At 40.1% G+C, this 15,078-nt stretch overlaps 1 protein-coding gene across 1 annotated transcript; it reads right to left on the minus strand.

Annotated features, from left to right (window-relative positions):
• Window positions 1–8,116: 8,116 nt before the first annotated feature.
• On the minus strand, window positions 8,117–14,835 carry LOC109414611 (alpha-tocopherol transfer protein-like). Its single transcript, XM_019688443.3, has 3 exons — window positions 13,906–14,835; window positions 8,646–9,101; window positions 8,117–8,578 (listed from the first exon to the last, which is right to left on the minus strand). The coding sequence occupies exons 1-3, from the start codon at window positions 14,315–14,317 to the stop codon at window positions 8,535–8,537; spliced, it is 912 nt and encodes a 303-aa protein (XP_019543988.3). The 5' UTR covers window positions 14,318–14,835; the 3' UTR covers window positions 8,117–8,534.
• Window positions 14,836–15,078: the final 243 nt, after the last annotated feature.

A 15,078-nucleotide genomic window follows, 5' to 3' on the forward strand; every position in this document is an offset into this window, starting at 1 on the left:
AAATTCCTTTGGAAATTCCTCTGGAAATTTATTTTGATAGTTACTTCCGGAACTCCGTCGGTTATCATGTTTGAAGCTACATGAGATATACAGAGATATACTTTTCTGCCGCAAAGCACCATATCGGCGCCATCACGTGAAGTGGATCTTCGTACACACTGAGAAATCGTTAGAATTGAATTAAACAAATTCAAAGTATTAGGTGATATAGTTTTAAAATTAATATAAGTTGAAGTTTGTGTAATAAAGTGGACTATTTAAATAAATCGTGTGACTACAGTGAAATCAAGTGCGATAAAAACAATTACTATTTTTAACTGCTGATACCGAAACAAATCTGTGCTAGTTCCTGGGAATTCAACATCCGGCTAAACCAATCCATTGCTACTCGCTGTGCTCTCGTCATAATGGTACTCTTGTGAATTAAAAAAAAAATCCGAGAATTTACTCCGCCTTGGAAAAATTCCTAGAGCAATCCCTGAAAAAATCCCACAAGTAATCCTCCGTAGAATCGTTGAAAAAAATATTAAATAAATTAAACAAGAAGGAGTTTCTAATAGGATCCTTGAAGAAATTTTCAAATAATCTTTTGATAATTTTAAAGAGCTTTTTTGAAGAAATCTATATATATACACTCCCGTTCAAAAGTTTGGGGTCACCCCCTCAAAAACATGTCATTTTTTTAGGCCCATATCTCCACCAATTTGCGTCCGATTTCAAAACCCTAGGTTTCATTCAAAAGATAATAAGTCAAAGAAACTTTGAACATGATTTAAAAGAAACTTTTTCAAAAAAAATTGTATGTAAACTTAACCCAAAGTTGCCAAATTTTCTAAAAAATGAATATAAACTTACGGCAGTGTCGCTGGAAGTTGGGTCGGCCAAATTTTAAGATGATAGCGGTAATATGACCCTTTTTCTATTAGCTTGCAACTGCTTTTTACAGAACTTAGCTAAAAAATCTAGAAAAAAAGTTATTAAGTAAAACAATCCTTGATGTCATCGACCAAAAGTTTGGGGTCACCCCTCAAAATGATGTATCGGCCAAAAGTTTGGGGTCACTATCGTAAAACATGGAAAAGTGATTTGTTGATATCTTTGTCATCTTTCATTCAATTTTAATTCTTCTTGGCTTATTTGAAACAAAATGAATGATACTTACTGCATAGACATTGATCCACACATATTTGTTGAAATTTACATACTAAAAGTTAACGTAAAGTTGCCTCATTTTTTGAAGCGTGGTACAACGCTGCTGAAGATGTATCATCAAAAAGTTTCGATTTTGTGTTTTTTTAATAATTGATTATTCATGAGTTGAAAAGTACGCAACAAATTGAGCTTCCGTTTTGTCTGCAACAAAAAATTTCGGGATCATGTCATTATCTGTTACCAGTTGGGATAAAGAGTAATCGATGCGCCTTCTTTGTTGCTTGTTTTGTGCCTCTTTTGTCTGACAATTCTCTTCACTGCTTTAAATACAAAATAAAATTTTGAAATTTCTCCTTAAACGCCTAAAGGTAGGCAATTTCCTTTGAAACAAGTGATTTCTATCACAATAAATGACTATTTCATCATAAAATGAACTTTTTTATAACTATTTCATGTTCTGCTTAGCTACATAACATCCAAACCAAGGCTCTACAAAAATGTTAAACCAGAGAATTTTCGGGATGTCCTATTAGCAATCGATTGTTTAGTAGCAATAATTTCAGCTAAATGAGAAATACATTGCAAATTCCTAAAAAAATAAGGCAAAACTAACATTTTTCTAAAAAACTAAAAGTCTACACTCGTCTCTAGACAGCTACGAATCAGATGACGTAAAAAGTTTAAGGTCATTACGACGCTTAAGAGTTCCTAGTATGGAATTACAATGTAGTACCCGAATGATCAATTTCACCCCGCTGATCAATTTGACCCCGGTTTACGTTACGCAGAATTTTAAATATATAGAGATTTGATAAAAATTTCGAAGTTTTATGAGGATATTAGAAATTACAGTCGTGGAACATTCGAAGATTTTGGAATATTTTTCATAACAAATTTCGACAGGGGAAAAACCCCTTTGAGTTACATTTTTGTAGAAGTCTTCAAAATAAAAGGCAAGATTTTGGAACAGAAAAAAGGCTGTGAGGAATGTTTCATGTTTTGAATAATAAAAGTTGTTTTGTTTTTGCTGGAAAGTCTGCGGCGCACCTGAGGTATGTTCACGGCGCACCAGGGCGCCGCGGCGCACAGTTTGGGAAGCACTGATATTACCAATCTACAAAAAGGAGGGGGGCTCAGTTTTTTGCTCAAGTCACCTTTGATAATAATACCAACATCGTGCGCGCTCGAGATACCAATATTTATAGTGTTGTTTCGCGATCTTTTTTTCGCGGAAAGTTAATTAGTCGTTCAGTGATTAAGGTGGATTAGTGTCTGTATTAAAAAAAATATCGAAGTGTTGAAGTAGCAGAAGTAATGTTTTTTATTTCTCAGTAAAATATTATTTAACTTGTTTTACGGCTCTTTCAGCCTATATAAAGTTAGATACGGTTAGGTGCAGTGCGCGGACGATAGAGAAGCTTAGCTTTTATCCACAGCCTAGGTGCGGGCAAATAAGCAACAAAGCTTTTATAGCAGAAATAATCGATACAGTGAACGCCAAAGGTATTCAAACAAATGCACCGTAGAAGGACGTCATCAACAAAAATCATAGACAGCAATATGTCGGACATGACTCATACACACACAACAACAAAACGCAGCCTCTAATTCCTAGAAGAAGGTGAAATACACACCGAAATGTAGGACAGTAGATGCGAAAGGCGTTTTAGCTGCTTAATATAGACTGAAAGTGCCGTAAAACAAGCGAAATACTCGTCAATACAGTCGTTAGCAGTCAGTCAAATCAATAAACAATAGTGTTTTCCAACCGGTGCGCGACAGTTTAAAAAAAGTGAACTTTTTCCTGTGGAGCTATAAAATCGCTCTAAAACAAAAAATAGTGCTCAAATTAAAAATTTGTTGATGTTAGAACACGATTCAGCACTTATACTTCATAGTTGAGACAATTTACTTTTTTCGAACTTTGGACGCGATTTTCTCGATTGTCTGTTTTTGCACATGGGACATTTATGCGTCCACCGGTAGCACAGGTCCATTACTACCGGATTACATAGAGCCGACAGGTACCGCAGGCCAACTTCAGTTCCTAAAAATGGAGTCAACCGCTGGTGTAATTCCGCAAGACCACTTTCTTCTCCGCCTATCTGTCGAAAAGACTATTGGAGGACCCATTTTTGGGGCCTTCAAAGAGAACAGAGGCTTGTCCTACGTGTTGAAAGTAAGAAGTCAGGAAACGCCAGTCCGCAACGAGTATGTGGTCGCTGCAGCAAAGCCCACCCGGAAGATCAAGAAGCTGCTTATAATGCTGATGGAAAAAAACCCAAAAGAAAGGACTGATGAAATCGGTCAGATGGCGAGACCGAGATACCAATGCACAGAGACACCATCCTGCATATACTGTCGGACAGCAGATCATCCTGTTCCAAGTCGCAAGTTTCCGGTGTACAAAAAAGAAATGGCCATTCAGCAAATTTAAGTGGACATGGACATTTCGTACCCGCAAGCCCGTAGAGAATAAGAAGCCCGCCAAGGAGCCAGCCGAAGCAGTGGTACCTTCTCTGGAGTCGTCAGCGCCAGCAAGGATGGCGAAATTGCAGGATACAATCAAAAAGCTACAGACAGATGCCGAAGCGAGAGAAATAAAGGATGGCTGAGATGGGACAAGCTCTGCATAATTGCACCATGAGCAATCGTATCGAAACGGTGAAAGAGCATTGCACCATTGGGGAGCTCATCAAACAGGTTGCTGTCCTCATTGAGACGGTGAAAAACCTGCAAGATGCACTTGTAGTTAAAGATAAGCACATTATACGGCAAAGTCGTATCATTTCTCAGCTCCGTGGCAGTCAGAAAGCATCCAGCGAACAGGACACACCAACGGTCGTCGATCATACCGAAGCGCATGGACAAATTGAAATAACAGCCTCTCAATCCTTATCGGAGCACTCTGCTACAAAATCGCTGAACCTTGATCCCACAGCTGCCGAACGGGTCACAAATTGGATATCCAACGTAACACCGAAGAACCAAAGACAACCGACGAACGGCCAATTGAACGACGGTAATCAGACCACAGTATGACCTCGGCCCTTATTTCCAAGAAGGCAGAAACATCGAACTTACTTCCAAAAGGGCTCATTCAGCCTCGGATCACAGTTGCTCCAACAGCCCATCCACCGACTCCAAGCGGAAAAATAAAAACCAAGTACATACCTAGCTAAACAAAAACGCTCATGCTCAGTTCTCGTCAGTCCTAACGACCTAATCAAATTGAGATTCATCTTTTATTACCATTTTCACTCCGCAATATAGCGATGAGTCAGTGGAAAACCAAGAGTTGACTGAATAGACGGGGCCCCGTTAGTGCGGACGTTACACCCCAACCGGAACTAGCGGATAACCTCCGGCATTCTGGCGTAACTGTTGTTTCCGGGACGCACAAGGGTCATAGTACCTATCTCTCGGGATTCCCAACATACTGTCCGAGTAGCCAGGGCCCCGTTGGTGCGGAAGTCTTGGTCGTACCGGAACCAACGAACAACCTCTGGCACTCGGTCAGGGTTGGAAGAGGGACGCAAAAGGGGTTCACATCCTATTCCCCTAAGGACAACGAGGGAAGCAAGATTTTGTATGCCACACACTCTAGTCCTGCTAGTGCACAGGGGATGAAGATCGGGACGCCCAATTCTCCGAAGGATAACGATGGAACCAAGAAACCACCCAGACGAAACCCAATAAGATCTTGTCGTTTCCGTGTACAGCCTATAGATCATCTGCCAGCATGGCAACTCCGAAACTCCGAAATCATAAACCAAATTAGGTCGTGTCTTGCAACAACAGTGCCAGTTGTTTTGTTTTGTTTTAGTAAAAAATAGCTCCCACGATCTGCCGCTTCATGAGTTACTAGATAACTTGCAAATATATTTTTTCTTTTTATTTTAAAAATAAAAATTGGTCATTCCACCTACATTATCATAGGTTTATATCATTAAATTAAAATTTTATGTCTAAGTTTCCAAACGTATAGTAAAAACATTATATTAGAATATTTTTTTCACGAAAAAATGATCAGACTTGATTTTTTTTACATTTTTCATAAAGTGGCCCACTGTGCCTTTTGTTTACATTTGACAGTTTAGGTGTGTTTAGAAGAAATGCCAAAACCAGCAGAATGAAGAAAATTTCCTTCTAGGACGCTTCTATGGAAAGATAGAATTTATCTAGATCAGTTGCAGATTATCTAGATCAAGTTATAGGTTACCAAATTTTAGTAATAACTGTTACAAGACATTTCTCTGAAGATACGAAACCTCTAGGATGGATACCCAGAGTACTAGCGTTCTGCCCAGTATGGAACGCAAACTATTTTCAAAATGGCCGACATTTTGTTCCGTGTGGGATCTCCGGATCATTCCTCCCGGAGGCCAATGAGCGCAAAACAAGTTTTAGTGATAATTTTCTAACTGGTATTGAAAAATGTTAAATGTCGCCCAGCTTGCTTCTGAAAATATCACTGTGGTCTAGACTATGAAAATTTGTTGAAATGAAACTGGAATTTCAGCAGTTAGTCTAAGAAATTTAGTGGCGAAAGGAAGTTGGAGTCATTTTTACCGGATGTGACCCAGTGACCCACCGGATATCCGGAACATTCAAAAATGACTAGGCATCAAACGAAATCGGTTGAAAATTGCTGAAATGGCAGTCATTTGATTTTTTTTTCTTTCTGTTGGGCGAATACGTGCACACCAAATTTCGATTTTTCCATCCAGCAAAATAAATTGCTGGAAGACAGAGCGTTCAATTTCAATCACAAATCATGATTAAAAGCCCGATCACTTCCAAATTTGGACCACTAATACACAACTGGTTGATGAACTTACAGTTAAAATTTGAGAATATTTGATGTCCTTTTCGAAAAGTTACAACTAGTTGAACATTTTTTGAAAAGTGAAAATTTTACCTGTCCCAGTTATTTTGACCACAGGGGATATATACATAAAAGCAATACATGAAAATGGAATATCATAAAAACAACTTGTTTAACTCACGCAAGGCTCTTAACAATAAAATCAGCATCATACTGCGATTCTCGAAATAATTTAGGGTAGGACGGGGCAAGATGGCCACCCTGGGCAAGATGAGCAACTCTCCGTTTTACTACTTTTATGATGAATTTAGCCCAAACAACTTCATAATCCGTTAGAATAAAGTTCACCTGTTTGTAAACCTGATAAAAGGTACTTCATAATGAAGGAATTAAAAAATATCATCAAATTAGTCAATAGCATGGATTTTTAACATTTTCTTATAAGAAATCATCAGATTAAAATACCCAAACGTGATACCATAGCTATAAACAAGGTTTACTATATCAATCACTGTATGGACAATTCAGGCCAAACATTTCAATAGGTCCTATCTGCATTTGAGAGGTTCTCTTTGTCCACTTTCTCTTTCTATTATTGCAATGTAATGGTACACTTTTCAACTATTTTTGCAGTACAAATCGAAATACGATTGTTTTAACCATCGTTCAATGCAAGGAGACAATCATAGTACAAATAAACAGCTGAGATATTAACGAAAGAGAGGGAAACCAAAGAGAGCCTCTCTTCTGCAGATAGAACCTTTAGACATGTTTGGCCTGAATTTATTGTTAAAATATTGGGATTTTAATGAAGTGCTCGTCTTGCTCCGTAGCATGTTCGAACTGAAAATAAAACATCTCTTTTGTTTGGTTAAATAAGTCATCCTTATTGTGAATTTCAAACCCTGCCATGTTTATGGGTGGTAGAAAACATGATATAGAAAGATAAGATAAGAACTACTGAGAGGTACTTTGGGAAATTGTGTTCACTTTCAATAAACTCAACGTGGTCCTAAGGGTGCTCATCTTGCCCCGCCTTACCCTACATGGAATTTTCGTTTTTTTACTAAATGTGAAAATTATGAAATGTTTGAAATGTCAACACTTTTTTGTTTAATAGTTTACCATCACCAAATGTTTATGGTAGATAGCTAGATAACTAGTATAATGGACCGTTTTCAATAAAAAAAAACGTTGGTCTGATTTTTCGTGACAAATTTTTTAACGCAAAAAATATATTTTTACAGTTTATATTTTCTTAGGAATCACCATTTAGTTATCTAACTTTGATGAAAAAATCGTAACAATCGAACAAACCGCTTTTGCTGTGCAGCTTTTTAAATATTTTTGAACCATTTTCCCATACACCATTTTGATAAAATACTCGTGATTCAATATGAAGATATGATATCGAAAAATGACGATTTAGATGGAACTAGAAAACAGTGTAGGGCTTCAGCTTAATATAAAATCATGAATGTTGATGCTGTTGCTTGGAATCATTCGTTTGGGACGTACTTGGTATGCAAAACACCACATCTTCAAGAAAATAAAACCACCAGAGTTCTGCCACCACGACAAGAATTAAATTTGCCCATCACACTAGACAAATTGTTAAGTAATGATAGAAAAACTAAAATGCAAGTATTGAAATATCTTAAAAACATCGCATATACAATAAGATTTAAGAACTATTATTTCAAACTAGTGATAAATACCGCATAGCGGTAAAATCTCTCAAGAATTAAAAAAAAAATGCTCCGTTTAAAAAAACACAAACCAAACAAATGAGTTTCACCTTTAAAAGTTTAAAAACCGTAAGGATCCCTTCAAATTGAATTTCCGCAAAAATATTATTTGGGTTACTTCGGCTTCTTTTTGTCAAGGAAATTACCTTGCCTTCTCTGACCATGAATAATTGTCTCCCAATTGAGACGTAATATGAAGAAACAAACAAAAAGTAAATAAGCACAGTATACAATAACCACAGGAATCTTTAATTGCATAATTGGAAATATGCATCACCTACACATGAATCACCCCATGGAAACTGATACTGTGTGTTGTTGACTGTTGTTGCTTTATTATAGTAGCAAGGTCGATACTTACTTTCAACACAAGGGCTTCTTATGATGTTTTCTTCTCCAATGCAGTTTATCTCCACGCGACAATCACCCATCATCGATACTTATGAGAGGTGCAAGAGGGCTCCCTCGTGTTCGTGGCCCGGAGGACCTTGCACTTCACTTCTGATGAAGTGCATGCATTCTCGTAGTTGCTGTTGCATTCGAGTCGTTGTTCGTTTTTTTTGTCATTTACGCTGAAGTGTGATGTTTTATGATTGGTTAACTTTGTTGCGTGAAACCGGTAATTAAAAAGCGAGACTTCTCTGGTGTATGAAGTATGGTAACCAAAGTATCGAATTAACAGTGCATATTTCGTCTTTAAAGCATAGTTTATTCAATGCTATAAGTGATCTGTGCAAAAATCATAACAAAAATAGCTCTAACACACTTAGGTACAGTTGATAACTCTCACATAAACGAATGCAGGATCATTTTCCATCCGGATTCCCCGTATATCCATAAGAATTGTACTCTAAAAATGAAAAAAAAATCCCTTGTCTTCGATTTTGTCTACGACTTTGAAAATTAATCAAACGTACCTGTAAAATAGCCCTCATAATGCTGCAGCAGCTTCCCCAGCGCCGGCCTATAGCAATCCGGCAGTTCCATGGTTCCTCCGTACTGCGGTGGCAAACACTTCGGACTAATGTGCTTCGCCAGTGAGCTCCAGTTCTTGCCGTGCATATAGGTTTTCGAGCGCAGATCTTTGCTCATGAATGGTTTCAGTATCGCGAACAGCACGTTGTACATCATACCGTTGTTGACGGTGTGCATACCCTTGGTCACAATGGGAGTGCACTTTTCGATCAAATCGAACAGGAAGTTTGAGCTGCGGGGGGTAAAGTGCGATACGTGACTCATCGATAGGCCGTCCACATCGAACAGCACCTTGCAGCCGTTGCGCTGGGCGTCCGGGTTGAGCATCAGAGCCAGTCCACCGACCCGAATAGCGGCGATGAACTGCTGCAGGGATATCTTGGAGGGGTTCCACCGGCCTGGAAAAATAGAAGAAGTTTGGTCTGGGTGGGAGCTTGTGAAGGTAAACATACTGTGTAAGAATTTGTCTTTGCAACATCATATCTTAGGAACTGATGAACTATTTTTTCAATCTTTGTGTAACATTGTAGTCGAATTTTGCTTAAGATTTCGCTGCGAGGTGTATAAAATAAACGATATTGTTAAGGCTGGTCATGTGGTATGCGTACTGGATGAACCGGCAACAGGGTTCCGAAGGAATCTTCGAAGGTGTTCCTGAAATAATCCCTGAAGCTATTCCCGAAGGAATTCCTAGAGGTTATTTCCGAATGAATTCCTGGATTCCTCAAGGCATCCCTAGTAGAAGGACGGTTCCAGAAGCACGTTATCCTCCATTAGGGACATTTGTGCCATCGCCATAATAAAAACCTATTTCATCATCTACCTCGGCAGTGGTCAGTCAATGCTTTGACCAGCATGCTGCAATTTTGCTTTGACAGATTTGTAAGATACTTCGCCACCCTTGGAGATGGCTCAGCACAATACAATTTTGTTTGACGACATGACTAGTCCAATATTGTTTGTGTTGAGTGGCAGCCCAGGTGTGTCAGAAGCTTTTCCCAACACTTCGATACCGGAATATCTGGCTCAGGGCCAATGAAGTCATGTGATGCTCCAGTGCGAGCTAACTCATCGGCCAATTCATTTCCAGCGATGGAAGAATGGCCAGGTACCCATACAAGGTGAACAGCGTTCAGCTCCTCGATATGAGTTCGACAAGCGATAACTGTCTTCGTCCTAGAGTTGGCCGAAGCAAGTGCTTCAATAGCAGCCTGGCTATCTGAACAGAAGTATACTACCGCCACTCGCATAACAGTCCCATCTTTGCTGGGTTTCCTATTCATATGGGACTGTTTTGCGAGTGGGGGCAGTATATTACTTGCCCCGTGCTGCTGAAGTGCTGATTGCACTCCGCACTTAAGAGCAAATATTTCGGACTGAAAAACGGTGCAGTGTCTACCAAGTGAGTAAGACTGATGTAGCTTTAGCTCACGAGAGTAGACACCAGCACCTGCTCGACCTTCGAGAAGAGAGCCATCAGTGTAACCTACGATGCCGTCTGAAATTCTTCTCTCCAGATATGCAGATGCCCACTCTTCCCGGGAAGGGAATTTCGTGGAAAGTTATGTAAATTTTATGCAAAATTACAAGCAATTGTAAGATCACTTGGAGCAAGGTCAACTATGTTTCAATTTACCAACAGTGGAAACATCGTACTGTGTGTTGATCTGCGGTTCACAGGAGTTTCCTCTAGTAGATCGAGTACCCGTAGATGCAAGTAGTGCAAGATAGTGCTTCTTGTTTAAGATAAATGTGTAGTGGGGCAACGTCAAAGCACAGATAACAGATGTTTATGCTAGTACAAATTTTTCGCAGAATCCTGTGTAAATGTTCGAAACGATATACGTTGGCTCACTACCGCCATCTACTCAACTGATTGCGGCATTACATCTAACTTGAATGCAAGAAGAGTTCAAAGTTCCAGTTTCATTCAAGATCGAATACAATCTTGAATGTAAAATTGCGTAGTGCATGCAATCTTGAAAGCGATCACTGACTATCGATCACTGCGCCATCTCTAAATGATTGCCACCTAAGTTTCAGCTGCTCGTTACATACGAAATGGCTGTTGAGCATTTTTACACACATTGCCAATATAAGCATAAACGTCTGTTATCTGTGGTCAAAGAGAACTTCGAGCGATTGGACTCCAAGTTGTATCAAAAGTTCGCAGGCATTGCCCGGAGGCCACATAAGCTTTCTTGATTATGAACGTAGGAAGTTAGGAAAGTTAGGAATCAAGAATAACTCCAACGTACTCTACCTGTTCAGTCACATTGATTTCAGAATCGAAGAGACGCAAAGGACGAACACCATTACGGTGTAGCTTTTCCGTGAAAAGAACAATAGATGTTTTACTCAGATTAACCGAAAGGCCATATTGGCGTCACCAACCCTCAACTATCTAAAGAGTGCTTCGCATCAGGTCGAAAAGAATGCTGATGCACATACCAACTAACAATGTTAGGTAGTCGTCGGCAAAACCATAAGTAGAAAAGCCGCTATTGTAGAGATGCCTCAATAGCGTATCTACTACGAGATTCCACAAAAGCGGTGATAACTCCCCCGTGGGGGCATCCACAAACACTCAATTCAGGCCAAACATTTCAATAGGTCCTATCTGCATATGAGAGGCTCTCTTTGTTCACTTTCTCTTTCAATTATTGCAATGTAATGGTACACTTTTCAACTACTTTTGCAGTACAAATCAAAAGACGATTGTTTTGACCATCGTTCAATGCAAGGAGACAATCATAATACAAATAAACAGCTGAGATATTAACGAAAGAGAGGGAAAGCAAAGAGAGCCTCTCTTCTGCAGATTGGACCTTTAGACATGTTTGGCCTGAATTTCCTAATCGCTGCTAGACGCAATTTAGAGAAGAGATATCGGTTTTTGAGCATTTTATGAAGCCAATTGGAAATCATTGGAGATATACCATGACTTCGTGCGGCTTCCAATATGGCATCGAAAAGCACGTTGTCAAAGGCACACTCTATATCTAAGAAAACGCCCAAACAAGATTGCTGTTGAGCGAATGCCTGCTCGATATCGTACACAACCTTGTGTATAAGAGTCACAGTGGATTTACCATATTGGTAGGCATGGTGTTTCACATGAAGAGGCACGTTGGCCAGATGAACATCACGGTTGTGATGATCCACAATGTGTTCTAAGCATTTCAGAAGAAAAGAGAGTAAACTAATAGGTCTGAAACTCATTGCTTCTTCATACGACGCACGAGCCACTTTCAGAATAAACTTAAAGTTTAAGCACAGATAACAGACGTTTATGCTTATTTTGGCAATGTGTGTAAAAATGCTCAACAGCCATTTTGTATGTAACGAGCAGCTGAGACTCATGTGGCAATCATTTAGAGATGGCGCAGTGATCGATAGTCAGTGATCGCTTTCAAGATTACATGCACTACGCAATTTTACACTCAAGATTGTATTCAGTCTTGAATAAAACTAGAACTTTAAACTATTCTTGCATTCAAGTTCGATGTAATGTCGCAATAAGTTGAGTAGATGGCGGTAGTGAGCAAACGTATATCGTTTTGAACATTTACACAGGATTCTGCGAAAAAATTGTGCTAGCATAAACATCTCTTATCTGTGTTTAAATTAAAAATGGTTCAAACTTCAAACGTCATGCTGCTAATGGAATAAGGTGAAACGGAACGCAGAATTAAAACAAAACATCAAATAAGGCTGCCAGCAGTGTGTTTTTCGTCGCCCACAGGGTTGCTAGAAGTTCAAACTAAAAATGAACTTCGTTAGTTTGCATGAAATGTCGTTCAAACCAACGGTAGACGGTATACACTGTAGCAAAACAGCAAACATTAGTTTGTTTGAAACACACTAATCCTATCTGAAGCAAAATAAGATAAATCCCATTTGCTCCAGGGGATTTGAAATGAGCAAAGCTATTTAGTGCCCACTAATAGATTCTATAGTTACAATACTCCGCGCCAAAGCCAGAGAATCATAACTATAAGAAAACACACCCGGTTCATCCGAAGAAGAAATATTCACACATCCGGGGAAGTGTGTTCTGAATAAGCATTCCAGAACTTCCTCATCAGAGCAAGTGAAATCGCCATTTGGCAAACGAAGTTCGTTCACTCGGAAATCCTTAGATTTGGAAGCATTTGAACAATGGCTTTTCCAGCCGGTTCGTTCGGCAGACCGGAGAGTTTTTTTGGCAGGCCTTGCGAGACGATGCCTCCGAATCAGCCGAACGTCGTCTGTTGAAATTCTTTGTACTTACATTGTTTCCTGAGCTTCGCCAGATCAGAGTTCCACCAAGGGGTTCCTCTTGGGGTCTTCGCAGACCGTAAAGGGCAAGCTTCTTCAAAAGCTTCCATGGTGAAGGTTGTTGAAGTATCAACTGCATCATCTAAATCACTTGGAGTGTCAATAGATGGTGGGTATCCATGAAATTTTGGCCGAAGGGATCCCATAGGATTCCCGAAAAAATCCTTGAAGATATTCCCGAAGGAACCCCTGGAGGTATTCCCGAGAGAATCTCTGGAGGTATTCCCGAAGGAATTCCGAATCCCTGGAGGTATGATCGAAGGACTCCCTGGAGGTATTCCCGAAGTAATCCGTAGAGGTGTTCCCGAAAGAATCCCTAGAAGAATTTCTGAAGGAATCCCTGGAGCTGTTCCCGAAGGAAGAATCTGTGATACAAGGTTGAAAGTTAAAAGGTGGCCCTAGACCTTGTAGGTGACAGGTTGTAAAACAGAAGGTTGAAAGGACAACAAGTCGAAGAGTAAAAGTTCAAAAGAAAATTTGACAAATGCCTATTTTCAAAGATTTTCCACGGAGCAATTCATTTCCAACCTTTTGTATTCATCTTCCGTTCGTAAACCAGCATAGAAAGCTTTTCCTCAATAGCAGTAATGGTAGTATCTATACTAAGCTGCGATGTAGGCTCTTGGAACGTAGCGCAAGCAAGAAAAAGAAGATGTACCGAGCCACGGTTACGATAGCGCCAAGACTGTGACGATTGGTTTATCACTAAACGAAGGAAGTAGTACTTGCCTTCAACTGCCAAGCGGTTAGCAGGTGGAAATCATAAAGGATTAATAAGCAAAGAAAGCTCTCAGTTAGGGCTCTTTACTGTTGAGTTGAGAAGCAGACTCTGTTTGTTAATAGAACCAATGAAACATGAAATTAGAATAAGATTTTACTTACGGCTCATCTCCACAATGAACACCACCGCTCCATCCTCGTCACAATTCGGCAAATATCGAATGAGACCTTCCTCGAAGACGTGTCTCACTTGTGCGTAGGGCATAGTGTAATCCGTTACCCGGTGCAGCAACCGGTAACCATAATCCATCAAGGCGAACGCCCGCTTCACGTCGTTGTCGTAGCACCTCAGATACAGCATCACGGTCCAGTTGTTCTGGTCGACCTTGACGTCCAAGTTCCGATTGGTCTCCACAAGCCGACGAAATTCGATCAAGGCCATCGCCGTTTCCTCCGACACAGCTGCATCCCGTCGTAGCTCTTTGTCATCGTGGTACGCCGCGCGGTTCAAGCATATGCTAAGGCCATCTCCCAGGTCCACGAAGGGATGATTTCTCTCATTGAACTTGACCATCTTGGAGTGTGATCGTTGAAGCTTTAAGGTTCGATTGCAGCCGGCTTTTATAGCTACTCGATCGTCAATATTTATTAGTGTCTCTTATATGCACACTATTTTCACCACCTTCACTTTATCGAACTTCACATACACTTGAGACTCAGAGAGACCTGAGACCCGCTCAGCCCGACCACACTCCGGGTACCAGGAAGATTCGCAACAGACTGAACGTATTGTACTTTAACGGCACAAACCAAAACGAAACAAACGAAACGTTAAAAAATATACCGTGCTTCTAGGTCACACGCCGCGCGCACCCGCGACGGATCTGCTGCAGCTCTGATGAAGGTTGCGCGTAGCAAAGAAAAAAAAAAAGAACGACACACCTGAACGGCGGTGCGGTGTCCATATATTTTGGCTACCACCACGCGCGTGGTTTCTAATGTTGTGAGTTGGATCTCCGGCGAACTCTTATTTTTGTGACTCTCTCGCTTTTCACTTGCCTGTCTGCCTCACTCAACAATGCATTGCTGGAGGATGGTGGATGGTTTTGATTGCGCGCTAGATGGAGTGGTGCTGTGATGGAAACATTAGTATTGTAAGCATGAAGTACTTGGCGCTTTTACCTACGTACAGTGGCGGACGGAACTAGATTGAGATTGTGTACTTCCTTCTTAGTATGTGCAAAATTTAATGTACGCAATTCTATTCAACTGTATACATTATTCTATTTTTACGCGATGAATGCGTTTGCGCAATACAGAAATCACGTAAAAAGT

This window comes from Aedes albopictus, chromosome 3, assembly GCF_035046485.1.
Source record: "Aedes albopictus strain Foshan chromosome 3, AalbF5, whole genome shotgun sequence".
In the NCBI taxonomy this organism is placed as follows: domain Eukaryota; kingdom Metazoa; phylum Arthropoda; class Insecta; order Diptera; family Culicidae; genus Aedes; species Aedes albopictus.